The sequence below is a fragment of the Neolamprologus multifasciatus genome, chromosome 15 (assembly GCF_963576455.1).
Source record: "Neolamprologus multifasciatus chromosome 15, fNeoMul1.2, whole genome shotgun sequence".
NCBI lineage: Eukaryota > Metazoa > Chordata > Actinopteri > Cichliformes > Cichlidae > Neolamprologus > Neolamprologus multifasciatus.
The window spans coordinates 9,350,284-9,378,008 of record NC_140453.1 but is presented as its reverse complement, the minus strand read 5'-3'; the positions used below and the strand labels follow the sequence as shown (position 1 = coordinate 9,378,008).

At 39.1% G+C, this 27,725-nt stretch overlaps 2 protein-coding genes across 2 annotated transcripts in view; one reads left to right on the top strand and one right to left on the bottom strand.

The window, feature by feature from the left end:
* The window catches only part of snx17 (sorting nexin 17), a 25,336-nt gene extending 9,403 nt beyond the window's left edge, over nucleotides 1-15,933 (top strand). The window contains exons 5-15 of the mRNA XM_085133034.1: nucleotides 569-679; nucleotides 3,230-3,320; nucleotides 5,422-5,509; nucleotides 8,574-8,643; nucleotides 9,236-9,328; nucleotides 9,628-9,831; nucleotides 12,990-13,118; nucleotides 13,468-13,545; nucleotides 13,686-13,760; nucleotides 13,852-13,893; nucleotides 13,996-15,933. Coding sequence (XP_084989160.1) covers nucleotides 569-679; nucleotides 3,230-3,320; nucleotides 5,422-5,509; nucleotides 8,574-8,643; nucleotides 9,236-9,328; nucleotides 9,628-9,831; nucleotides 12,990-13,118; nucleotides 13,468-13,545; nucleotides 13,686-13,760; nucleotides 13,852-13,893; nucleotides 13,996-14,097 — 1,083 coding nt within the window. The 3' untranslated portion in view covers nucleotides 14,098-15,933. The remainder of the gene's footprint in view (nucleotides 1-568; nucleotides 680-3,229; nucleotides 3,321-5,421; nucleotides 5,510-8,573; nucleotides 8,644-9,235; nucleotides 9,329-9,627; nucleotides 9,832-12,989; nucleotides 13,119-13,467; nucleotides 13,546-13,685; nucleotides 13,761-13,851; nucleotides 13,894-13,995) is intronic.
* znf513a (zinc finger protein 513a) lies at nucleotides 15,555-27,725 on the bottom strand. The gene is given in 6 exon segments (XM_085133032.1): nucleotides 15,555-19,548; nucleotides 19,659-19,766; nucleotides 19,769-20,419; nucleotides 23,347-23,481; nucleotides 26,743-26,852; nucleotides 27,599-27,725. Coding segments are annotated over 5 exon segments (1,893 nt in total). The 5' UTR covers nucleotides 26,783-26,852; nucleotides 27,599-27,725; the 3' UTR covers nucleotides 15,555-18,589.

Here is a 27,725-nt window from a genome sequence, read left to right as displayed (position 1 = left end):
TTATTGTGGACTGTTCATTGCACACGTGCTATTCTTATATGCGTCACTAAATAATTCCCATATGTGAGCCATTGCCTTTGTTCCTTCTCCATTTGAGTTAAACCTTAACATACTTTGAACATCTTTTAAGCTCTTATGTCAAAATTGACAGTAAAGATAAAAGTGATCAGACTGAAAGGATTAAATTTTGTTTGGAGTGCATTATAAATTTGTGTTTGAGAAAATGTTACAGTGGAGGGTCGTCTATTGTCATGGAAAGGGTTTGGGGGGGGGGGGTGTTCCCCTCTAACCAGACAGAGTTTTTCCATCTGTGTGGTTTGGTGTGATTTTTGTTGTTGACTGATGGGAATGAAAACATGTAGCTCACCCAGAAATATGTTTGTGAAGGTTCTCAGTCATCCAGGTCATCGTAGTCAAAGGAGCTTGCAAAGAAAAGCGTCTGGACTTCTTTAAGTTACTTGAAGACGTTTCACCTCTCATCCGAGAGGCTTCTTCAGTTCTAAGGTCAAATGGTGGAGAGTCCCAGATATGTTGAATTCAATCCTTTTGTTTCCTGTTGTTTCCACAGGAGACCCAGCAGATCCCCACAGAAGAGGTTGCAATAGACATCTGCCTCTGTAATGGCCAGAAGGTCACAGTCAACATTCTCACATCATATAAGACGGAAGATGTGCTTGATGTAAGTGCTGGACGTTTAAAGCGAGAGTAAACATGTTTTTACTGTCTCGCACAGTACGGTGCTTTTTAAGTGCCATGTTTGTTGTAATCTTGCTTAGACAGAAAAATATTTACATGAAAAAACTATAAGTGAATACTGCTGTCAGCTCCATATCTTGATATAGTTAAAAGAAACTAAAGTCTTAAACTTTTATCTGTTTGGTTTCAACTTTTTTTATTAGTTCTGTGTGTTTGGTTGGAGAGCACATGGACAAAATTCAGCCCTGAGGGCTGGAATTGGATGAACTAGATAAGTTTGCGCTGCTATTTGACTCAATTCCAATGCAGTGTGTTTGATCAGTGACCCATGCAGTAGCGTATATACCAGGACACTACCAGAACGTAGCGTATTTTAAATATTTATGTAGGCATCTAGGCAAGTTATAAATATTTTCATTGTAACCGGTGGCCATGTTTTAGTTCAGTTATTTAAAGTGTGGCCCATTGCTTATTTCATTTAAATCGGTATGGCCATCTCTGACCTAGAGGCATTTGAGCTCTTCATAACAGATCTGATAGACACCAGGGATTTGCCTCAGGCAGGCAATATTGCTTTACAATCTCCTGTGAGCTCTGAGGCACTACATACCATAAGTCAAATTAAGCCATGTTTATTTGTATAGCACCTCCTCAGTACAGCAATATTTCACGAAGCACTTTATAAAGTCTGGCCTACTACAATCAAAACTAAGGAAAACTTGGAACACGACCAAGACAGATGGAAAGAAAACAAATCTAAGCACTCTAAAGACACTTGATGGCATGATGAAAATACCCAACAGGCCTATTTAAGCTTTCAGGCCATAATCCCAAAAGAGCAATTACAATGTGCCAGTGAAACAAATATACAGTATTATTATCAAACAGCTTTATTACATGTGACTTGTTTTGTTGTTGTTGTTTTATTATTTTTTTTAATAATCTGTGCGAAACATGGTGATGTCCAAACCATTCAGTATATGCACTTCACCTGTACACTTTATTCACCATAAACACACACTAAAGTACACACTCTAACTCATCTCAGTAAACATGGCGATGCCTCAGTGGCGTGCACTTTGTCGATCTTGGCTGTAAATCAAACTTGTTCGAGTCTCTTATGAAAGTTTAACCACAGTTAACCTCTGATCAGAACAGCAGCTGTCAGAGCACACAGATGGTGTATATTTTAGTCAGGGTTTCTGCCTCAATGTTGTATTGCTTAATTATTTTACTAACTAAAATGCTAGATTTTTGTTTGTTTGTTTGTTTGTTTGTTTGTTTGTTTTGTCTCAGCAGTTCAAAAACTCTACCAGTGGTTTGCATTTGGGTTTGTTTACCGTTAAATTATGAGAATTACAACTTCAAATCCAGAAATGTGTAAAATGTAAATAAAAAAAATCTCATAAACCCACATTTTATTCACACAAGAGCACAGAAAACAAATCTGATTTTAAACTGGGGCATATTGTTTTATTTGAATTACCCATCTGCTAAGAACCACATCTACAAATTGCAGAACAATGTTAGAATAATGTTCCTTAATGTAACTTTGTGAAGACTTTGAATATCTCATCATCTGCAGTATATAATATCAAAAGATTTTAAGAATCTGGAGATTCTGGGCCAAAGCTCAATTAAAATAGACTGAATCCAAGTGGGAAACTGTTCTGTGGTCAGATGAAGAAAAAAAAAAAAGTAAAGTTCTTTTTTTGGAAAACACAGATGTTCTGGGTTAAAGATGAGACACCGTCTGGCTTGTTATCAAGGGTTAGTTGAAAAGCATTCATCTTTGATGGCGTGGAGGTGAATCAGTGCCTTTGGAATTGGCAGCTCTCAAATTGGGAAAAGCACCATTAATGCTGAAAGGTATAAACGGGTTATAGAACAACATATGCTCCCATCCAGATGTCCTTTTCAAGGAAGCTCTTGTATTTCAGTAAATATGTCAGCAATACTAAACTGCTTTGTGGAGTTCAGCAAAAATTCCATCACACCTGATGCCAAAAACATTAAAGGTCAAACTGTGGAATGTGAGCAGTTTTATCTATTTCATAGATCTTTTATTGAGTCAGTTTAATCTTCTTTCTTTGGTGTCATGATACGGTAACCTGTCTTTGAAGAACAGGAACAAACTGATGCAGTCAAACTAGTCAGAGAAGCTGATTGGCAAATTGCAGTTTAACTTAATTAAACTATTTATATCAAACAGTTGCAGAAGATGACCATTAAGCAATCAGCCAAACAATGACTCCCACCCCTTAGTAATTTCAGGTTTGCAGTCTCAAAGCATTACAGAAATGGCTTTGTCCCAGCTGCTATTAATCATCCGAATAAGCTATAGCAAATTGTCAACATAAGTATACTATTTATTTATTTTTAATGGAAATCTATTTTTTTTATATTGTTTTTATCTCTTTGGTTTTTTAGTGTAGTATTTTTAATCTGCTCATTTTTTAACCTTCTGAAAGATAAAGCTCTGATGAAACGATTGATTGAATGTCACTGAAATTAAATGTTATTGTTTCTGCAGGCTGTTGCGACAAAGCTTGACCTCCCAGATGACCTTGTTGGTTACTTCAGTCTTTTCCTGGTTCGTGAAGGTGTGGATGGAAGTTTATCGTGTAAGTTCAAAATCATAAAAACAGAGCCATAAAAGCAACTTGAACTTGTGCAGCATCCTCCCGTTTCTGTTATTGCTGGAAAGTTTTCTTTTGCCTGCTACATAAGCTGTAGAAATGTTCCCTGATAAGAATTGTAAAGTAAAGTAAATTATAGCAAAAATCCTTTTGAGCTGAAAGTGTAGTTTGCCAGCAAATGTTTTAAGGATTATCTCTCCAGCTAACAAGATCCATAAAAAAGAGCCATCATTTATTACTGCAGATTATTTATGTTCTAGCTGGAATTCATTTCTCAGTAACCAAAAGAGACGATTCTCAGAAGACACAAATCACACAGAAATAAATGAAATATTTTGTAATTATTGTGAAGGCTCATGTTTGAAATGTTTGAAATAAAAATGAACTGAACTGAACTGAAAGTAGGATTTTGGTGTAAACACTTAAACTTTCATTAAGAATTGCTAGAGAGTAGATTCCTGTGGAACCGCAGGGAATTTTATTCTGGCAACAAGAATACGGCTGAGTGTGTTTGTCTCTCTGTTCTGAGAAATACTTCAGTTTAGTTGAGGAAAAAAGAAAAGCTGTGTATCGCCTCTAGAGGGTTTATCTTGAATCCAAATTCTGCTGTATTTCTAAGTCTCTAACTAGAATGTATAATTAATTTTTTGGGGGGTGTTCTGACTCCCAGTGAGAGTCAGCTGTTTGCTGGCTGGTGCATGCAAAACATTTTGTAGTGCTGGAGTGTGACTGCGCACAACATCCTCTTTGCAGTGTTCTCGGCTGAAATGCATGTTGTGGTTTACCAACAGTTCCAGAGTGGTACCACATTTACAGGCGTCTGATTAGTAAAGTTATTGTTTTTCCAGACTGCAAGAGGAGTGTTGACTTCCAGCACATTATAAATGTGTTTTTTTTTAAAAACAGTACGCTGTAAATGGAAATACACAGTGATACTGTTTCAAGTCAGGGCAAAATAATTTTTTGCCCATGTACATTTTGTGAAGACTCTGTAGCAGTTAGCATGTGGTTTGTCCATTGTGTTTTTGTTGTCAATGTTACTTACAGGACCCCCTCAAAAGACCAAATGGCCACATCTCATGTGGCTCAGTTTCACTTGACGCACATCATTGCAAAGTATTAGCATTCACATTCATGTATACCCCAGTGACAGAGGAAGAGAGCCCTTTTAGGTCAAACCTCTCCACAGTCTGAGATTCTCATGGTTTCCACCTGCCACATGCTCGCCTCACAGACCATCGATACCAGGCTGGAAGTGAACCCAGATGAACTCAGAGGGGTCTGTATATTTTGCAGACGTGTTGTTCATCCTGCCATTTAAATCTGAGGCTGAGTGATATGAAAAAGAAGAGGCATGTGCTAAATATGGCTAACTACGCAGCAGGTCATTGATCAAGCAGAACTGATGGTGGGATGATTGACATAACAGGATAATGAGAAAAATTCAGGCAGTAATTTCCCTGAGGTCGGTGTGTTAGTCAGGATATAATGTAAAATATTACGGACATGTTGACAAGAGCCAGGATGTGGTTTGAATTAGTGCTGCTCTCATTTGCTTTTTGTGGCATTTTTAGCTTTCCGGAGATGATTTATTTTGCTTAAAAATGTCCCATTACATGTTAAGTATTGAGTTTGTTTCTCTTTATGCCAGATAATTTTCAACATCAAAGTAACTACTCTGTGTTTCTGTTTTCAGTACACAGCCCCTCTGCCCATAAAAAAGACAGAATACACTTTTATAAACCTAATGGTAAACTAAAGGGCTCTTTAGTCATCTGATTTGTGTGTATTTGTGTGTGTGCACTGAGCACATTTATTGATGGGTGAAAACAAAGTAGCAGCAGCAATGACCTTCAGTCTGCTTTACTCTCCTTAGGGAACTGACTGCAATAAAACAGCTGCAGATTCTGGGTGCATGTACACAAGAGCCCTTTTAAAAAAGTATTGTCACACACACATTTTACCACAAGTTTTATCCTGCTGGGGCCTGCACAGATGGTGTCTTCCCCGTTGTAGACATTGTTATCCATGTCTTTGGTACCTGAGCTACATTTATGACAAATTCTGCTTTTTTTTCCTCTTTCAGTTGTGCGGAAGTTGCAAGAATTTGAGCTGCCCTATGTATCCATTACCAGCTCGCGGAGCTCAGAATTTCACATAGTCTTACGGAAAAGGTATGTACCTCCTCTTGTTCACATTATGAGTATGAATCTGATCACGTCTTGTTTTCTTTATCTGTGGTAAAGCTCTTGGTGTAGACATGTCAAAAGAGAAGGTTAAAGATGGGCTACTAGAAAAGTTGCCTTTTTTTGTTGTCAGGGAGAATGATGATCATGACCTGACAGTAAGTGCGTTTGGGCCAGAAAATGTAATGAAATGACAATGAATTCTACATCTACTTAAATTTCACCACTTTGCAGTTTGTCTTTGCAGTAGGTATTCCTTACAGCTACAGCGTCTACAACAATCAGTTGCACTGATCCAACAAGTTAATCTTTGAACCAGAACTTTACCAACACATTAAAGGACAAAATAACTGCAAACAAATTTATATTATATTTTATCGTGCTATAGATTTCTTTCCATTCTTTTACCCATGGTGCAGAATGCCTGTTGCAATTTCTAACATCTTTGTTACCAATTAACTGGATAACCAGAGTTCTGATAAATCATTTACTCTGAGGTTTAAACTTGTTCTCGGGGTTCATCGATCAGCAGCTTTCACTTTTTTATTTACACAAAACTTAGCCTGAAAATAAACAAATAGATTCAAACATTTTATATAATTGAACTTCTCACGAAAGTCACATTTCCAACAGACTGTTGTGCTGCATCAGTGTTTTGCTTTGTTTTTTTCAGGTTTATAATTTATTTGACTGGGTCAGGGTTCAATAAACATCAGATGAAACTAAATGTCAGCACAAGAAATGCATCAACAGTGTTTTTTGCTGCAGACATCTGTATTACTTTTCAATTAACAGAAAAACCATCTGAGTCTGAGCTGTTGGTGTGGAGAACAGTGCACCAGGAATTGCATGTGTCACAAAAACGGGGGAAGTCTTAATGTTGTTCTATTTGAGAGGAACAGCTAAATAAACTAGAAGATACTAACTGCTCATTCAGTTTCAAGCCTACAGTCCAGTCCGCTGATTTGTCCGCTTTTTGTCAAGATAACTTTTATCTGCTTCCTCCTTTTTCTTTTCCTTCATTATTCTGCCTCCTGTGGACTCTGGAGGTACACAGGATGTTTACTTTCTTTCTGCCTTAAGGAAAGTCTCAGTTCTGCTGACCTAGTTTCGCTGTGGAGTGTAGAAGAGTGAGGGGAGGAATAAACATAGAACTAACAAGTGGCGGTGGAGAAAAAACAGACCCCCAGTGTATGAGATCCAGACGAAGAGGGAGAATGTAGGGAGGAAAACCACTGAAAACCTAAAATGTATGATGCAGTTCTCTATTGCCAAGCTTTATTCAAAGCATCCACAAAATGAAAACAGGATTATGAAAAACAGTCAAGGTTAGTGAGCGGTACAATATAGTTTATATACTAGTAAGATTGTAGCTTTATGGTATTTTCAGTCTTTGGAGGTGGTTTGAACCAGTCCAACAAGCAAAACTATTTCTCTCAACAGGGTCTTTAAGTGCACTTTCCATTACATCTGATGAGACAAAATAAAAGGACTCTGAACCAAACACAGTGCTTCTGATTCCACCACCCATACTCTCTTGCTCCCTTTTCACCGCCCTACGTTTTACTGGTCGTTTTTGAATTGCGGATGTAGCTTAACATTTCCTCAAACAACTGCTCTATTCAACTGCTCCTAATAGCACCCCAGCCAAGCGCCTACATGTTAAATTTCACACCTTTGCGCTAAACTGTTGGGAAACATGAGCACAAGGAGGATTTTATTTAAGAACAACCGTAAATACAAAATGTAACTGGGGCAGGAAAAATGCCCCAGTTGTGGTGTAAAGAAAGTGTTTGCTTAAGACATTTCACAACCAGCAGTGAGGAAGTGATACATCTAAATTGTATACTGTTGTGCTTGGTGTCTTTTTTTTAAAGACATAGACCCAGATCTGATTCGTCTGTCTCAGTCAGATAGAATTTTTTGAATTTCTTTTTCAACATCATGTTCTGATTCTCAAGCTGGCCTCGGGCTCCCACACATCTCTTTGCACAAACGTACAAGCAGTACTTCTAATATTGCCACAGTGCTGTGTGGAAATTATACCATTTCACTCACATCCTTTCAAACTCAGCTGCAAATAATTCTTGAGGTGAATGTTTGCATGCCTTACTCACTGACTGAGCTGATTTCTCCATAGGTCACTCATTTCATGGATGGAGTTTGACTGTACACCGGACAGTTTTTGAGAGACGTCTCCATTGCCTTGTATTGATAAATACATAGTTCATAGAAATAGATTTGTTAATGGGTTAATGCATTGTATTGCATTGCATTGCTTGCTCCATGGTACAAAGTCCATGTGATATGAATAGGGCTTATAGTAGACAGTGAATTGATGGCTAGCAGTCTTTTGTTCTCTGTCCTGCTCCTTGCACGTTTAGTTTATGGTATCAGTCTGATATGAAACAAATAGTAGCATTATCAGTAGTAAGAATGCAGCTGACTCCTTTCTGCTGCATGTACATGCATGTTAGAAAAGACCAACTATTTAAAAGCAGACATTTTGGCAGTTGACTGGTCTGCAGCATTCAGGTGTGTTAACACAATGCCCTAATCTTCCCAGGAGTGTACATCCCAGCAAAATTCACCCTGAGGTCAGATTGTTCATGGTCAGAAAAACTGCAAAAAAAACCCCAAAAACCAAGAGCTACATCTCAGACTCTCTACACCAAAGTATTCTAGAGTGTGGGGCCGTCTGTCTGACAGCTAAAGCTCAGCAATAAATCTACAACAAAATCAAGATGTTGCAATGGCCCAGTCAAAGTCCAGACCTGAAGCTTATTGGATTGCTGTTGCAGGAGGCTAATAGCGGTGAATAAACTATTGAACTGAAGCAGTGTTGTTAGGAAGAGTTGGCCAAAATTCCTTCACAATGATGCCAGAGTCATACAGAAAATGATTACTTCAGGTTATTGCTGCCAAAGCTTTTCACATGACTGCAGTACCCCCCTTAGCTCTCTTCAAATCACTCAAAGTTGACAATCGGTACTGGCTGTGTTAATTCTGCTTTATTTGACACTGTCTTATTTTTTTTTTTTTGTCTCTTCAGCTACTGGGACATGGCATATGATAGTGATGTAATGGAAAACAGAGTTGGCCTGAATTTGCTTTATGCCCAGGTAAGAGGCTTCATCACTTAGGTAAACCAGACACTGTTTTAAATTAAACTCCCGCTGAGATGTGCACCCAAGCAGAAAATTTAAATTAGACTTGATTGTATTTGTTTCCAGATTGCATCTGTTGTATTTTATTGAGCTTGCTTGGTGCCAGCCTCTCACCAAGAAAACTGAATCAGCAGCTGCTTCATCTTTTGGTTGCCAAATGCTTTTGTGCATCCCCTGGGAACATCCATTATCGAAATATTGGTGTCAGCTTGTTTTAACATTGCAACACCTTGAATCCTCTCTGCGTCCTTCTTTCAAAAGAGATGTCCTTCTTATTATAGTAACTTCCCTCTGCGGTAATAACAATTGTCTGGTTTTATTAAGCATTTTCAGGGCGGCAAGTTTGATAAGAATCTGTAACCTCTGAGCGTTGCCTCTGCGAAGCAGTATAGTGCCAACGAGCTTGATCTTTTATGCATATTTTGTTGAGCTGCACTGTTAACATGGCGTTTTTAGTGTCGTTTCAACTAGCAAAGGAAACTCATTGACCTGAATTATTGTATTTGTCTGTGTAGAAAAATAAACTTCCTGTTTGTTGCTTCACCAGACAGTATCTGACATTGAGCGAGGCTGGATACTCGTCAACAAAGACCAGCACAGGCAGCTCAAATCGTTGCAGGAGAAAGGCTCTAAGAAAGAAGTAAGCAAGGGTGCCTCTTTTTGACGTTTCTGCCATTTGAATTTTCTTTGCCAGTTGTCACTTAAATCCAGCTGATGCTCAGAAATGCCCTTGTGCTAGGACAAATCTGTAGACCACAGAGAATACTTCCTCCAGTGAATTCCATGTTATGCAATTAACCTAGTTTGCCCCATAATATGAATTTTTAAACACATCCCAGGAGAGAATTTCAGAATTTTCTGTCAGGGATTAGGTAAGCCTAAAAAAATGACGTCTAAAAATTGTTTGGTTGGTTTTTTTTTTCTTCTTTTTTTCCTCAGTTCATCCATCTAGGCCAGACCCTCAAATATTATGGCTATATTAAGTTTGACCCTTGTGTCACTGACTTCCCCGAGAAGGGCTGCCAAGTCATCGTCAGCGCCGGAAACAATGAGCTCAACTTCCATGTCAAGCTGCCTAATGAACAGATGAAAGAGGGGAGCTTCAAAGTTACTCGCATGAGGTGCTGGCGAATCACATCTTCTGTAAGTGGAAGCGTGAATGCATGAGAGTTTAAGTGTACCTTTATTTTATCAAGATGAAGGCCCTCCTGTTTCTAAAGTGAGCTATTGGCATTGCACCAGAAACAATTAGTTAGTTTTTTAGCATTAACAGCTAGCTAAAAATGTTTACCTCCACACCATCCATCGTCATCAGTCCAATTACCCGAACACACAGCCCACACAAGGATAGTGCTGAATTGATCTTTTGTATCGATTAACACCTAAAACAGTATTTGAACTGCAAATTGTCTGTTGGAAAAGCAGATTCATGCATTGAGGGGAAGTACTTCCACACCTCTGTAAACAGTTACATGTGTAGAAAAAAGTGTAAATGTCAAGTTTTATTTCTCGCGCTTTTCTTTAATACTCTGAATTCAAAGTAAAACACCAGATAGTACATGCACGCTTCAGTTTTATCTCAGTAGGGTTTTTTGCATAATTTCAAGCCAGTTTTTGCTTTTAGTCTTTTTACCCTCAGACATGATGTAGTCTCTTCAGGCAATCACAGCAACCACTTATTGCTGTCTCAGCCTGGTCTTCTGCTTGTTATTCATGCCTTTGAATTAATGCTGCCACTTCTTTCAGTAAGTAATAAAGTAATAGCAATGTTTCATGTCCACTGGCTGCTATGGTATTAAGGTGGAGTACTTCTGGTCATGAGCTGTTCCTCCTCCATGCTTCCTCTTTCAGTCAGTGAATGAAACTATTTTTATCATTAGTCTGTAGAACTTTGTTAAAGCATACCACTTGTACAGCCTCTTCTTTGCCTTTTATATTAACAGAAAACTCAAAATCAGTCTAAATGTCAACTCTGCATCATCTGAGCCATCTGTGAGTTTTTTGTAAATGTTGTGATGGTGAAATCATTTACTAGCTGAGTGTTTTTGCTTCTTGGCTACTTTGTCTTTTAAAGTGCTGTATCTCACAAACAGTTCTTTGTACTTGGAAATTTAATGCATTTTATCCATGATCTTATTCTGAAGTGTGCTGAAGTGCAGAAAAACCTCAAAAAAAGCTATCAGACAGTACTAACAGCTCCACTAACACTGAATTAAACACATTGAAAGTGGGTTTTTCTGGGGGGCAGTGAGTCTAATGAAAGCGTAATGGTGCTACATCACACACCAAAGATTTACGAGCTAATCCATGAAGGTTCTGTTTCAACTGTGACCTTAAATCAATTGATCAGCATGAGATGGTGCCAGAGTCCCTCGAGCATATGACTGGAATTGATTGATCAGGCAAACATATTGCTGGTCCAATGCCTAGCATTTAATGAGTGTTATCTGTTGCATTGATGGCGGGGGGAAGGAACAAAAACCATCTCTTGTTGTCATTTCCTCAAATGTTACAGATGGAAGACTGAGTCACTCTCAACTGGGCGTCTGTCTCGGCAAAAAAACAAAAACATTTTGTTTGTGTGGGCAGTTACAGATTCCAGTTTAGGTATCGATTTTGGAGCAGGAGGTTCCTTCTTGGTCAGCACTCTCTCAGTCTGTGACAAAGTACATTCAGTTTTAACTCATTAAAGGACCTTCATTGTAGGACATTGTAGGACCTTCAGCACCACATATTGAAAGATTTAAGTGAGTGCATGTATATTTAAGCCTATATCTAAACTTTTAACCCTCTGTGGATTAGAGAGGTTATTAAAGCTGTATCCTGCATAATCATTCCACCATGGAAAAAGAACAGTTAAAGGAAATCATTAAAAGTACCAATTATCATGATATTCATCCACATGATGAATAGATTTAAACTTCTAAACATGTTAGTTGTAGTTTTGGTAGATATTTGCAGACAGTGGAGGTAAGATAACAAAGACCGGGAATGTTGGAAAGCCTCATGTTTGTGATTGCATCAGCGCTCGGCTATTTTTGTGCACAGATTAAATTAATGGTCTTATACCATTTCTTTGCTGCATCACGAATAGTAAACGATATTTAGTGTCAGCTATACAGATTTTATTCTTTCTGTGCATTTTTCAAAAACATTTGATCCCCTTTTAAAAAGTTACAATTTCAAATGGGCTAAATTTAACTCATTAATTGGATTTTTTTTTTTTTTTTTACCTTATTTGAAACTTCAGCTCTTAAGCCATCTAGAAAAACGGCTTGTTTTGGGAATGTAAAGCATCTCATTAACCAGTATTGTGCATGAAACAGCTGAAATGTGCATTTTTTGTGTTTTCACCCAATCGTAGCAGATTTTACTACTGAGAAAAGCATTACTTGAGGCTCTACCGGCACAATTTCTGCTGCCATTTGAAAGATGGAACATTTAAATATGTCATTTGAATGGAGATGGGCAAAAAAGTTCACTTTTGTACTGCGTTTGTGTTTGAGCATTACAGTCATTATGTGTATCAAAGAAGCTTTTACAATTCTCTAAAAGTTAATGATGTGGACACGTGGCATCACATCTAAAATTGCAATGCATCCTAGCTTGTGTGTTACAGACTGAGCCCCCACACTGCCAGGCAGGGTGATTAATTCCTGAGCTCATTCTCAGAGGTCAGAGTCATTTAATGAGTCCTTTCCTTAGCAGCCAAATAGTCAAAACATCTCATTTTTTGTAGCTCTGCAAGGCCCCCCATCCGTCGTAGCCAAATTACATTCGGAAGAACCCACAATAAACACTTAGCATGTGCATGTGTTTGTGCATCTGTGTCAGACCGTTGTTTGTCTTGCATTTCCACTACAGCTACATTCTGACCCAGAGAGGAAATGGTTTGTGAAGCAGTGAAGGGCAGGCACTACTTAAACGAGGAATGAGGGCTTATTTCTGGGGAGCGTAACACACCCATCACAAATATTTCTTTCATGTTATCTTTTAGCCTGCCTGTCATTTGTGATGCAGGAGTTCAAGAATATCAGCTTAAGGAGAAGACATGCAGGGTAGAAAATGAGATTTAGCTGCTTACATGGACCTCCAGCTACGGAGCTTATCCGCTTAATATTGAAAGTTTGATGCTGGTTGAAAAAATATTGAAATCGGTTTCTTTGTCATTCTCAAATGTAAACACAGTACAACAAATTGAAAGTGGAAGAAGAAAAAGGGCCACGACAGAATAAGCAAATCAGAAGTGGTCGATGATAAGAGAAGGTGACTTTTTTTTGTCTTTGTTTTTGTCACTGCAGCAAGTTCCAATTGCCAACGGTACAACCAATCCCTGCAGCTCGGGTCAATTTGAAATCAAACTCGAGCTCTCCTTTGAGTACCTGATGAGCAAGGACCGCCTCCAGTGGGTCACCATCACCAGCGACCAGGTAGGAGGATGATGGATAGTTTCACTTTTATATAGATAAACTAGATCTTTTTTTATTTTCATTAAAGATAATTTTTCCCTTTGTGTATTTAGAATTTTTTAGTTTCTTAAGGTACTGTACATAATCCTCTTTAGTGCTCATTGGATTACCTCAAAAATGCTGCGGCTCAAGGCTGACAACAGCCGTGTTGTTTTGTTTTTCATAGTTTAGCTGAGATTTTAAGGAGGTGTAACTAAGTTGCTTGTAGCTCATTATGTGCTCGGCCATTTTTAGTGCGTTTTGTTCTTTTTCAAACTATACAGGCTTGCTGCTTTATATCTGACTGGTTTCTGTGTGGATGTGATTGCAGGCTATCATGATGAGTATCTGCCTCCAGTCTATGGTGGATGAATTAATGGTAAAGAAGTCCGGTGGCAGCATAAAAAAGGTTTGTGTTGACTGCATTTAACAACATTATGCCATCATTTTGTTTTCCATACATATCACAGCGTTTGTAAATGTATATGTCATTCATTTATAGCTTTGACATTTATTCTATTTCTTTTGACATCTTCTGTCACATTTCAGATGCTGAGGAAACGACACAATGGCTCCATCCACCGGTCTGACAGTCAGCAAGCTGTGAAATCTTCCCCTCTACTGGTGAGAAACGGGATAGCATGCCAAGTTTTTTATTCTCAGCTGTAGCTTTTTTTTCTTGACTGTCTTTTTTTTTCTTTCTTCCATGCTGCAGGACTCCCCTGATTCAAACCGTGAACAAATTGTCAAACTCTCAGTGAGTACCTTCTTTGTCGTTTTTACTGACTAGCTAATAAATATTCCAATAAATTAGCATCAGCTAAGCATTAATTATACTTATATTGATTATTCCATATAGACCAAGCTGACCTCGGTGTCTCTCAGAGGGGTCAGCGCCTCCAACTTGGCAAACAACATCAGCAACTATGCTTTCGAGGGAATCGGGGACGATGACCTGTAACCCACAATTCCCCTTCCTCCCCTTCTCATTCCACTGTTAACGACAAAGATTACAAGCTGAGCTGAGCCGAGCCGAGCGGTCCACGCAGGCGTCCGATTCTGCAAGATTGTAGCTTCTTCCCAGAGAATTTGCTGCCTTAAGCTCTCATTTAATCTTTGACGGTGACCTTTCATGATTTAGACTCTGAAGGGTAATCTTGATTTGCATTTTAGTTACAATCATCATATCATCCAGCTCTCTTATTGAACTTATCACGTCATTAACGTACGTTATTCGAAGATCCTGGATTCTTCCCTGACTGGCTGCGTGTCCATTTCCAACCAGAGAGCCAACTGTTTGGTTAGACCCGGCACTAGTGAAGATACAGCAGAACTGGACGCAATTGTTCTGGAAGTGACCAGGCATATTTCTGAGAATGTTCTCTTTAACTCAAAATGTAGAATATTTAGAGCAACTGCTTAGCTGCGTGACGATCAATGTTCGGCTTTGCTATATACCAAAATGCTTCCTCTGATGTCAGTGGTCTTCTTGTGCGTCATGCTACATGTGTGCCAAGTTAACAGAGATCATCAGCAGGGGTTCATTTTATATTAGACATTAGAGTCACTTGTATTCAGATGTAGTTCGAGGCCTTAACTTGCTTTTTTTTTTTAATATATAGTTTCTGGGGTCACCTTCTCACATGGGTTGAAACTAAAGAGATGTTAACTAGAATCTTGCAGAATTTAGTGGATGGTTGATTTGGTTGAGCTGCTTGCACTTGCTGAACCCATCGTTTTTGCACAGTATAACCGGTGGAGATGAATGTTTGAGCATGAATTTATAAACGTGCGTAGACTCTTACCCTGGGGGGCTCAGTAAATCCATCAGATTTTTTTTTAACAATTTTTTTAAAGGTTTCTCATAAATGCCAAATTATAGTTTACTAAAGCATTTTGCACAAAATAAACATTTTTAAAAAGTCACTTTTTATATTATGTACATGCAATTAAGTATTCTGAACATTTACTAATATCTTTATCATCTAGCTTATTGTAATCAGATCTAATGTAATCTAAGCTGTATGGAACAAAGTTTAAATGGACCAACATTTATCATGTTTACATAATGTTTTAGTTCAAATGGAAATTGTTTACAAATTTTTGCATCTGATTTTGATTTGTGTTGTTCTTTTTGGGGGGAAGCGATGGCATCGCGGGGCTTCAGTTCATTGTAATTTGTTCGTACGTTGTTCCAGTCATCTCAGAGGATTTGGTAAAAGGTGCTTTGATGAAGCGGCTAATGTGATCATAATTGCTGGAGTGAACAAAATTTTAAAGAGTGAACATATTCCACTTTTATAAGGTGTGTTATTCCATTATTATTAATTTTTTTTTTTTTTTTTTTTTGCTGTCAACTTGACTTATTTCATGCCAGCAGATTTTAAAGACGCTAACTGTAAATCAGTGCCAACCTATCAACAGCTTTACTGTCACTTTTAGCCAGAACTGCAAACAAAAATGTTCTCAGTATAATTGTCTTGTTCTTTCACTGGTGTGATTCTTCTGTTCGGTTGCTTTCACTGTAGGGAGACACGGTCGCAGCGATTCATTTATATTTTCTCTGTTCCTGTCGATATGAAGTACACAAAGCTGCAAGGTCCTTGATGTTAGTGTATGTGTAGGTGCCAAATTTTTCTAATGTGCCGTTTTGTTTTTTTTCCTTTAGCATTGCTTTTATGAACGTTGTACCGTCTTGATACATTCCACTAATTTTCATGTTGATTTTTAGTGGTATGTTCAGTGACAGCTGTCGGTTCATTTGGTCATGATGCTTAAAATAAACTCTGAACTTCAACGATTATGTGTGGGTTTTTTTATTTATTATGTAACAGTCATCTTTTACCACTACTCCCATTTATTTTGCAGCAGCAGTTTTTGTACTCTGCTACGTTATATGCTAAGAGTAGCACAGATACGTGTCAAGATACCAGGGGGTGCAGTGTTTATAGACTTTAACTGTAGACATAAACTCACCTAGCACTTCATCAGCTACAAGTGTTCAGCTACTTATTTACACAAAAATACTATCAGCCAATCAAATGGCAGCAAGGAAATGTGATTTAAATGACTTTGAAAATGGCATGGTTGCTGTTGCCAGACGGGTTGATGTACTGGAATTTTCCAACACAACCATCTGTGGCGTTTACTGAGAATGCGCAAAGAGAAAATATCCACTGAGCAATGTTTCTTTGGGGGAAAATGCCTTGTTGATATCAGACATCAGAGGAGAATGACCAGACTGCTTCGAGCTGATAGGAATGCAACAGTAACTCGAATAACCACTTATTACAACCAGCATATGCAGAAGAGCATCTTTGATTGGACATGATGAACTTTGATGTAGATGGGCTCCAGCAGCAGAAGACCACACACGGAGCCACTACTGTCAGCTAAAAATAGAAAACTGAGCAACAATTCACACTGACTCACCAAAATTGGACAACAGAAGATCGTCTGGTGTGAGGAATCTCAACTTCTGCTGCAACATTCAGATGATAGGCTCAGAACCACTTAAAAGCATGGATCTATCCTGCCTTGTATCAGTGGTTTATGCTGCTGGTGGTGGTGTAATGGTATCGGGGATATTTTCTTGGCACAGTTTGGAGCCCCTAGCAACAGCTTGCCATTGTTTAAATACCTACATAAGTATTGTTGCTGACCATGTCCATCTCTTATAACCATATTTCACCTTTGATCAGATGCAGATTAGATGATTAGTTTATCTATATTTCTTCCCAACCAGTATATTGTATCCAGTAATGGTCTGTTGATAGGATTTTATAAATACATTTGTTTCTAAACACAGTCAAACCAATATAAACCCGTTGGTTTATCTTATCCTTCTGTGGAAATAAACTCTGGATCATCGGGATGTGTTTACTGGTTACTAATCAGTGAACATATACAACATTCTCAAACCAGATTATGTTTGGTTATTTTGTCCCTTTGTCTTTAGGAATGTAGATGCCCGTGTGTGAAAAGGTCACAAAGATCTGAGTAAAAATCAGAAGTCTGACATCTGACATTCAATGAAATGAATTCCATGTGTTTATTTCAAAAGTTCCTCACTTAAGGCATTTATGAGACACTGCATAAAGACACAAATAGCCACTTGCGGGATGTCATCACTAATCTAAAGGTACAATGCTCCATCATGACACGGCAAGTTGGCGACCTGTCAAACATCTCACTTGCATAAAACAGTCATTCACAAAGAGTAAATCTGAAATCACAGTTATTATTCCCATGGCAAGCAAATAACACACCACACATTCAAAATAAGACTCTATAAAGTATGCACTTCTAGCAGTGTATAAGAGCCACATTAGAAAAAGAAAACAACCAATACACACTCACATGCTTGCTAACAGTGTCATCTTTTTTTCTCAAAACAATAAAATAAAATTCACAGTAAACAGTAATCACAAGTGAGGTGATTAAGTGGTTTCCTCTAAAAAAAAGAACCTTTTGAAAACAGTGAAATCATTTAAATCAGAAATAACTGATATGTCAATGTAATACAAGTTTTTTGGGGGGAAAAAAATAAATAATTGAACAGCATGCTCATACATTTCATTTTCACTTGTATTTTTTTAACCTTAACCCCAAACTTGGAAAATGCAGCTGTGTGTGTGTAAGATTGTGCTTTTTTATTTTACCGCATACAGACTGAAGATGAACTTTCTGCATGATTTTGAGTCCAGTTTTAGAATAAAATTCTATTCTAATCTGTTCTTTACCATAATCTGAGCATTTTAGCACCAAATCAGAGGGATGAGTTAAGTGTTTCACTACTATTAAATAGCACTTTTATAGTAGTACATCAGTACATCAAACTGAAGGCAGAGCTTGTTGCTGAAAGCAAACAAAGCACAGTATGGCCCGCTCAAGGACTCATCTCTGCTTAAAGCTGCACTGTGTAGTTTGGGAAAAGTAGAAAAACAGAACACATGTCAAAATAACTTCTGTCTTCTAATGATGTAAGATGTGAAAAACACAATCTTGAACATTCAAAGAACTTCATCATGAAAACATTTCAAAGACTACACAGTGCAGCTTTAAAAGTCCAGGCAAATAGTTGCATCAGTTCCATGTAACAAGGAATATTTGGTATTGTCCTCGTCAAAACGAACAATCAGATATGTATTACAGTGTGAGAGGAATATTTTTACAGTTAGCCTACTGTGTGTTAACATACAGAATTAGACAGGGAGTGGACTTCCACAGAAAAAGAAGTCCTTTAGTCTTGACATGAAAAAACAAAACAAAAAAAAGGACTAGAAGACATCAACACATTATCATATTTGTGTGAGATCCTACAAACAAACAATTAGCAGCCTCAGAAGACATCTGACAAAACACTGAAAGACGGACACACACCAAAACAATATAAAGGCTCTGTGGAAATCAAAGGACAACTTGCTGGTAGCTTAGTTTTGCTGAGTTAGAATTTATACAATCTCAAGTTTGTAGCATGAGTGTATTGTCTGACTCCCCTCCCTTGGCATGTACTGCATATCGACCCCTGCTTCCTTTCTGTGAGCTTGAAGCCCAGCTCCCATCCCTTTCCTCACTTCCTGCTCTTCATTGTTGCCCGTCATCGGCACTTTCACCCAGCCGTCTGTGGCCAGGCCGTGCTTCTTCTGGTGTCTCTTGTAGTTGTCCCAGTGGCCCGTGGTGTAGCCGCACTCTTGACATTTATAGGGCTTCTCCCCGGTGTGCCGGAGCATGTGCCGCTTCAGGTTCATGCTCTGGTTGCAGCTGTAACTGCACACGGCGCACTGGAAGGGCTTGGCGCCAGAGTGCACCCGCTGATGGCGCTTTAGGTTGGCCAGATTCCCGCACGCGTAATCGCACAAATGGCACTTGTAGGGTTTCTCGCCGGTGTGCACTCTGTGGTGCCGCTTGAGGTTGTCGAAGTGTGCTGAGGCGTAATCGCACTGTGGGCACTTGTACGGTTTCTCGCCACTGTGAGTTTTCATGTGGCGTGCCAAGTGGTTAGGGTAGTGTGTGAGAAAGGGGCAGGCGGCGCACGTGTAAACCTTGTCACTGCGCTCGCCGGGGCTGTTGGGAGATGACGAGGAGTCTTTAGTCAGCATTTCGAGGGTACACTTGGCACAAATCTGGGCCGAGGAGCCGTCCTCGTCTTCCAGGACGATGCCACAGAGCCGGCAGGTAAAAGGGAAAAGTGACGGTGGGAGGCCGCTCCTGTCTGCTACACCCCCTCTTGATGCTCTGCTTTCGCTGCTGCTTGTCGTCTCCAGCAAGGGTGAAGGTTGATGACCCGGAGCTGGATTGGAAGCTGCTATGGGGGGCGGAGATGCTCCCTTTAGGCTATCAAAGGCTGACAGGTAGTCGCTGTTCTGGGCTGCCAAAGTCAGGTTTGACGTTGGCTGTGCAACCTCTGTAACTTCACAATCAGATTAGACAGTTATTAGGCATCAAAGATGATTTAAAGACATCAAAATGAGCTTTCATGCATCAGCACTGGGCGACTAAAGTAAAGGAAATGAGACACACCTTTGCCTGCAGCACAAGAAACCTCTTCTCTCTGCCCGGTCCCTTGCCTCTTCAGACTGTTCTGGCCACTGGTGGGTCGTGACGGTGCGTCCTGCCCCACCCCCACACAGGTACATGCATGCGCTGGTGCCTCTTGAGGTTGCCGAGAGAGCTGCAGGCAAAAGTGCAGCTGTCACATTTGTAAGGTTTTTCCCCCGTGTGAATGCGAAGGTGTCTCTGGAGGTTCACCAGCTGAGCCGAGGCGTACGTGCACAGCGGGCAGTTAAAAGGCTTCTCCCCATTGTGCGTCTTCATGTGACGCTTCACGTGGTTGGCGTAACGCGAGGAGAATCCGCAGAGATGACACGAGTGCATTTTAGCCGATTTGTCCTCGGCTGTCAGCGCCTTGTCACCCATCCCATTTCCCACCCCTTCGCAATCAAGCTGCATATTAGAACCTGAGCGGATACCGCTGATGCTCCCAAAAGGTGAGCAGAAGTCCGTACTCTTAGCTTCCCGAGAGGCTTTGCAACACCTAAGGCAGTACGGGCCAACGAGGTCAATGCCAGGTCCCAGAGGTTCATCACGGAGCTGTCCGCAGCCCCTGCAGGACAGGTAAGGAGGGAAACTGGGCTCAGACTGGGTCGCTCTGCCTTCGTCTTCCCTCCCATTGTCCGTCGTGCTGCGCGAGTTGTCCGTTTCACTTTCCATGCTCAGCTGGCTGTAAGCAGAACTCTCATCACCCAGAGGATACACGGAGAAACCGATCTCGGCAGCAACTTCTGTGCAGGGAGGACAAGAGAAATATTTGATTAGGCAGCTCTCAGAGCTGTGCTTACATTTACATTTGCAGCACTGCCTGTATTAATCAGTATGCAACTCTAATTAAACGGGTAATATGACTGAGCTTAAGCAATCTAAGGAAAGAGAAACTACAGAAGAAGAAAAGAGAAGACAGAAAATGAACATAGTACAGTTCTATTATCAGCTATCTGTTATTAATCTGTATTATTCAGGCATGCTGGCTCAAAAGAGAGCATGACTTTTACAGAAATCCAATTTCATAAGGAATCATGAAATAAACATATAACTAAAAGTTTAAAATATACAGTTTTTGCAAAAAATGGTGAAATACGTCAACACAAAATGCATTATTATTCAGAAAACTTAATCCCTTAAGTTTAGAAATGGGCCGTGACTGAAAGTGTCACAGGAAAAAACGCCAATATAATATGCAACTGACTTTCGTCCTAAAATACGACACGCTCCAATAAACTTATTTCAACATAAAGGGAAAAAAAATGAATGAAGTTCTTTTTATACTGCTGGGGATTGATACAAAGGAAGCGTAAGGACATCTGAAGGCACCAACCCACTGTCAACTCACTTAATCACTCAAAATTAATGGACACAATTTAAACACAAACCAGCAGTGACTGAAAAGAAGACATGCTCAAACACATCAAACTGAGGGAAGTAGTAAATCTCATGAAAACGCTTCATACTCACAGAGCTGCAAGGTTAAGTGCATTTTAAGATGTTGTAAATATCATCTGAGAATATTAAGACATCAAAGGAAAAAAAGCAAAAGGAGAGAGATATCGTTTCCAGAAAAGCTTCGGGGAAGAGTGCTCTGCGGCTTCGTCTGATACGTCGGAAAGCGAGAAGGCCAGGAGACCACCTTCCGTCAGTGAGGCTGAGACGAAGTGCGAGAGAGGCGAGAGCTGAGGCTGCCCTTTTATCCTGGCCCATGGAAACCCCTCGTGGATGATTACCGAGTCTAATGATAATGATGATGACTATAATGGCGAGGCTGCTGCTTCTGATGATGATGATAATGATGATGAGGGTAGATGATGATGATGATGATGATGATGATGATGAGGGGGGAAACGATAATGGCAGTGGGGTAGTGGGAGCAGAGGCTGCAGCAGATGACGATGATGATGATGATGATGATGATGAATAAATGCCCTTTTATAATGGTGTCCTTGATGGTAATAGTCCTATTTTTATGACCCCATATAATAATGGTGTCTCAGTTCCTTTCTCTACTTTTCCATTTTTCAGATCACTCTGACAAAGAGGCATGCTGGGAAATGTGAGCTGATAGCGCCCATTCTCTTACTGATTCATTGTGGAACAACACTTCATTACTGACAAACTGTACAAACCTGTGACCCTGGCACACAGGGGAAAAAAACAGAGATGGCTGATTCTATTTAATATGCTATTTCCATGTTACGTTTATATAATTGTTTTGAAACAAATGTGCTTCACACTGCTCCGCTGCTGAAATACACTATAAAGACCAAGCTGTGTGATCATCCAGTCCATTTAGTGTTTAATCAGTAGTCTAATTCTATGAAATGTGCACTGAGATCTTTATAAATAATGATTTTTTTAAAAAAACAACACAAATAGAAAAGTAAAAGTCACTAAAAGAGCAAAAATTAGAGGATAAATAGATGAGCAGATACATTGAAGGATGCTGGTGCACAGACAGTTCAGCCTTGTTGCCTTTTGAGAACATGCTCGCATTTCAACACAGCACTATCATTGGCTAACAACTGGTGGATGGCACTTTATTAGCCAATGAGCATCCACTGGCTCATCGTCCTTTCTGACTCTAATAATGATCAGAATGTAGAAAATGAACTTATTACTTTAAAGTCATCAAAAAAGTGTTTACTGGGGGTGATACAAGGGATATTTTCCCACAACTTCAATACAAACAGAAGCCTTTTATTACAACCAAAAGAGCACCCCCTGCTGGCCGTTACAAAGAATGCAAGTTTTACGGCATTGGCTTCACTTTTTCGACCTGCAAACTACATTCATTTTACATACCGTCTATCATTAATCACTACAATTTTTCTGAAAGGAAACCAAGGTTTTTATATACTCTGCATGATTTGATTAATGTACTTTTAACTAACAATTACTGCAACTCACTACAAAGTTTTTTGTTATGTGGTGGGAGGCTTATATTGTATTGTGCATGTGATCGCTTCTGCTAACCTTTAAATAAAAGCATTGCACTTTTTATTTCTACTCTACATTTTATCTGTTTTATCCTTATTTTAATGAGGCACCATACAAAATATAAAAGTACTGAGGATGGTAACAATAAAGAGTATTTTGGATCACTGCTGTTTGCATTTTCTTTAACTGAGAAAGCCTTCACGGTTTCATGTTCACGCTCCCAGTGCCGCATCAGACCTCGTTTAAGTTACTAACTTATTATGACTGCCTCTGCTTTGTATTAAACACAGGGGGGCTTTTATTGTGAAATTATTACAATGTGGTTTATTTAAGGTTGAAAAAAAAATCCAAAAAACAAATACACAGATCGATTTGGAACGAGCCACTAATACTACAACCCATATTGGCCCCTGTAGGTGTACTGTGCACCATTAGGCCAGTCTAAGGTAATGCCTTTTTTGTTTCTATTTAAAACAACCATCTCAGCGATACTGAGATGAACCTGCACTATACCAACTCCTTGTGCATCATAAAATACCCTGTGGTTACATTATTTTTTTACTTCTTTATTAAATCATCATGAGTTTATTTGGTTGCACTGTGTGCAGATACAGCTGCAGTGATGTTACCAACCACAGAAACCACAGGTATCTACACAACAAGCAGGAATACAACAGTAAGGATGATAAACTTTAGATTTATTCATAAAAAAGGGTTTACAAACCTGAGAACTTTTCCAGGCCTAGAATCTTGTTGTCCTGATCAGGATCATCAAACTCAAGGTCTTGTCCTAGAAGGAAGTCTGTGTCTAAGGGGAGGTTTTCTGGGGCTTCAATGGCTACATCATCTTCAGAATCCACTACAGTCACAGAGAATCAAACATTTAATCACTAACATCACTTCTTTACAATTTAATTATATTTTACATAGATATTTTTCATTCATACTTTGTTCCATTAGAAAGTTGAGCTGTCTACACTTTTTTATGTAAACATCCCATGACAATCGTGATATCTCACTCACTATGAACATGAGCCTAGCCGAAAAAGGTTTATGGTAAGAATACTGCCTTAAATCAATCAGGGAGTGATATTTCCCTCTTTTAGTAAATCTAACTTTATTATTTGGTTTTGGGGATGCTAGTTTTGAGCATTTATAAAAGCATGATACACTATATTGCCAAAAGTATTCATTCACCTATCCAAATATTTTCATTCAGTTGTTTCAATCACGTCCATGGCCACAGATGTTTACAATCAACACCTAGGCACGCAAACTCCTTTTACAAACATTTGTGAAAGAATGGGTCGCTCTCAGGAGCTCAGTGAATTCCAGTGTGATATCGTGATAGGATGCCACCTGTCGTGAAGTTTCCTCGCTAGTAAATATTCCACAGTCAGCTGTTAGTCATATAATAACAAATTGGAAGTAATTGGGATCAACAGCAACAGATGCTGAGGTGCAAAGTGCACAGAGGTCGCTTTTTACAGAACCAAACATTACAAACCTCCAAACTTCATGTGGCCTTCAGATTAGATCAAAAATGGCTTCAAGGTGTGGGGTTCCATGGCCGACATCACCAAGTGTAATGCAAAGCGGGGGATGCAGAGGTGTAAAGCACGCTAAAGCTGAACTGATGAGCAGTCGAGACATGTTCATGGAGGGACGAATCATGCTTTTCTGTCTGGCAATCCAATGGACGAGTCTGGTATTGGCAGTTACCAGGAGAACGGTGCCTGTTAAACTGCATTGTGCCAAGTGTAAAGTTTAGTGGAGGGGGGATTATGGTGTGGGGGTGTTTTTTAGGAGTTGGTCGGCTCCTTAGTTCCAGTGAAAGGAACTCTTAATGCTTAAGCAAACCGCGAAATTTTGGACAATTTCACCCTCCAAACTTTGGGGAACAGTTTGGGGATGGCCCGTACCTTTTCCAACATGACTACACACCAATGCACAAAGCAAGCCCCATAAAAACATGGATGAGCAAGTTTGGTGGGGAAGAACTTAAATGGCCTACACGGAGTCCCGATCTCAACCCAATAGAAAACATGAACAGAGAGGCCAGCAAGCCAGGCCTTCCCGTCCAATATTAGTGTCTGACCTCACAAATGTGTTTCTGCCACAATTGTCAAAAATTCCCATAAACACTCCTAAACCTTTTAGAAAGTCTATCAGAGGAGTTGAAGCTGTTACAGCTGCAAAGGGTGGGCCGACATCATATTAAACCCTATGGATTAAGAACGGGATGTCACTAAAGTCCATATGGACGTGAAGACAGGCAATCAAATATGTTTTGGCAATAGAGTGTAGTATCTATTTAAATATGGCTTTAAAAGGTTGAAAATTAGATAGACGGCAGAAAATTAGAATTTTTCTACCCCACAACAACAACAAAAATATCTGCAAGCAAACAGATGGAGGTTTTTTTGTACTACAGTTACAAGTAATGTGTGAAATTTTAACTTGTTTTTTTTATTTTATTTGATGGAATCCAAACTGCCATCGCACAGCTGTCACTCTTCAGAAAACTAGAATCAGGCCAGTTGTAGGGCATCAAGCTCAACAGCCCATTTTGGTAACTCTCCTGTACCAGCATCTTGCTACCATCTACTGGTCATTTTTGCATTTGGTACATAAACAATAATGTATGGTAACTGTGTGGGATGATTCTACTTTTACATTTTAAATGAATAGTTGAATAATACAACATCTCCTTATGGTGTTATGGTCAAGTAGATCAAAATACTAGCCTGTGAAAGAAAGCCATGTGAAAGTTTAAAAAAATGGCTGTATAATTAGGACTGTGCAATTAATCACCTTTGAAGTTCAGTTATAATTTTGGCTTCTACCAGCTATCAAATCCATGCCCTCAGGATAAAATTATCATTTTGCTTCATCTTTTCCCCTTATGTCTAATCCTTCAAAGCAAAAAACAAAACTCAAACTCACTCCCATCAGGCTGTCAGACAGTTCATTTCACATTTATTTATTTTGTATTTATTTATTTGGGCTTTTTCCCTCAGAAATCCACTTGATTGAAAAGACGTACCTTTTTATTTTTTAAAAGTTTAAAAAATTGGGATAGATTGTGTTAAATAATCACAACGTCATTATTAACCAATGTGAATGAGTTTTGCCATAATTAAGCAGCCCTATGTATAACTACAACATGGCAACTGCATAACTACAGGTTGGCGCTTTCTCCATTCTATAGACTTGCCACTTCTTTTCTATAAAAAAAAACAAAGGTAACCTGCAACATCAATTAGAATAACTACTTACGTTATTTTATGTTGTTAAGAGAAAAGTTAATGCTGGTGGCATCAAGTTTATGTTACAGTTTAAACTCTTTCTAATGCATCCAACTGCTAACATATGAGTTTGTTTCATGCTAATTCAGCTACTGCTCAGAATAAGACACAGAGAGGAAAAAATGCAATTTTCTGCCATTAAATAACTCAAAATATCTTCTTTTAAAAACACAAAATAGCACTACATCAATGGGAGAAGCGACTTCAACATTCACACTAATACTGACATTTGTTCCAGCACCGTCTGTCAGTATGAACATTTCAATTCCTTAAAACTCAGAGGTGGGCAATAAAAGATGATAAATGTAATAATAAATAAATAAATAAATGAATAAATAAATAAATAAATGAATAAATAAATAAATAAATAAATAATAATCAAGACACATAGACATGAGATTTCATTAAAATGCTAGAGTTACAGTCAGTGTGGAGGAGGGATGTCAAACTCATTTTACATTGTGGCACAAATGCAATTTACTTTGATATTAAGTGGGCTGGCCCAGTGAAACTGTGTAATAAATGTGTAGAATTACAGAAATAAATCTGATAGTTCATTGTCCGATTGTCTCAAATTATAAAATATAAGTTCTTGTTAGTTCAGAGCAAATTTCATTGTTTTCTTATGCTTACTGTACAAGAAAACAAATGTAAACCTCCTTCACATTTTCCAAATTTACCCAGTGGGCTTGACTAGAGTCTTTGCCGGGCTAATCCTTGACACAACTGGTGTGGAGTGACAAATAATTCTAGGACTGTGGCTCAGGTCTGCATCAAGTTCCCAACATTAAAAAACATCTCTGAATACCTACACTTCACTGGCTGTGGATTCTGTTGTTTTTTTCTTGGCATCTTCCAGTCAGCCTCTCTCCTGTTTGCAATGTCCTCTTGCAGACTTCCACAACTATCAGCTCATTCTTGCCTGGAATATTTGGAAAGTAGTTCTCAGCATTTCTACAGATTCAAGTACAACGTTACCATACCACGTTAATCAGGGGATATAACTAAAAACACGTACAAACCTATACAAAATATAATTAACATAAGAGGAGAATACCATTAACATGCAAAAACTAACAGGCCAAATTTCATAAAGTGTGACGAATCATGGGCATAAGAAAACAATAATGGTTTGGATCAGGATTTATTTTTATGTATTTTAATAACACCAGCCGGGGGGACATTACATTGATATTAACGTAATCTAAATTAGCACTTTATTCAGTTATGGTGGCATTATCAAATTCTCGTAAAGATAACCAACACTGGCAGGACGCTGGTGAATCGGGGTTTGAGCTGGTGCATGTAAACAGTAAATAAGTAAAGACCACCAAGCTACTTAAACAAAATGGCTAGCCCATTAGCTCTGGTGCTGAAACCCGACAGAGGAAACCATTCAGTCAGGTAACAAATTAAGTTCAAACATGCCCGTGTGTTGCATGAAGCTTGCATGTCAGTATACAACAAGAAATGACAGTAAGATCTGAGAAAACTGGCGGTGCACAACCTTACGAGTGTCTAATCAAAGCGCGTCCGCGTCAGCGCGTAGTATGATTGACAAGTGCCATCTTTACTTAGTATTAGCCGGGAGCTAAGTATGGTAACGTTCAGCTAAATTAGCTGGGCAGCTAATGTCAACTTCACTAGTTAGCTTTCGAGCTAACTTACCTAAAAAACGTAAATATTCCTGTCGACTGAGATGGTTGTTGCCGTCGGTTAAAACGCCATTAGGTGTCAAGTGTTTTTCCCTAAATGTCCAACGTCTGGAAATCCGCCATTTCTTCATGAGCTGCGG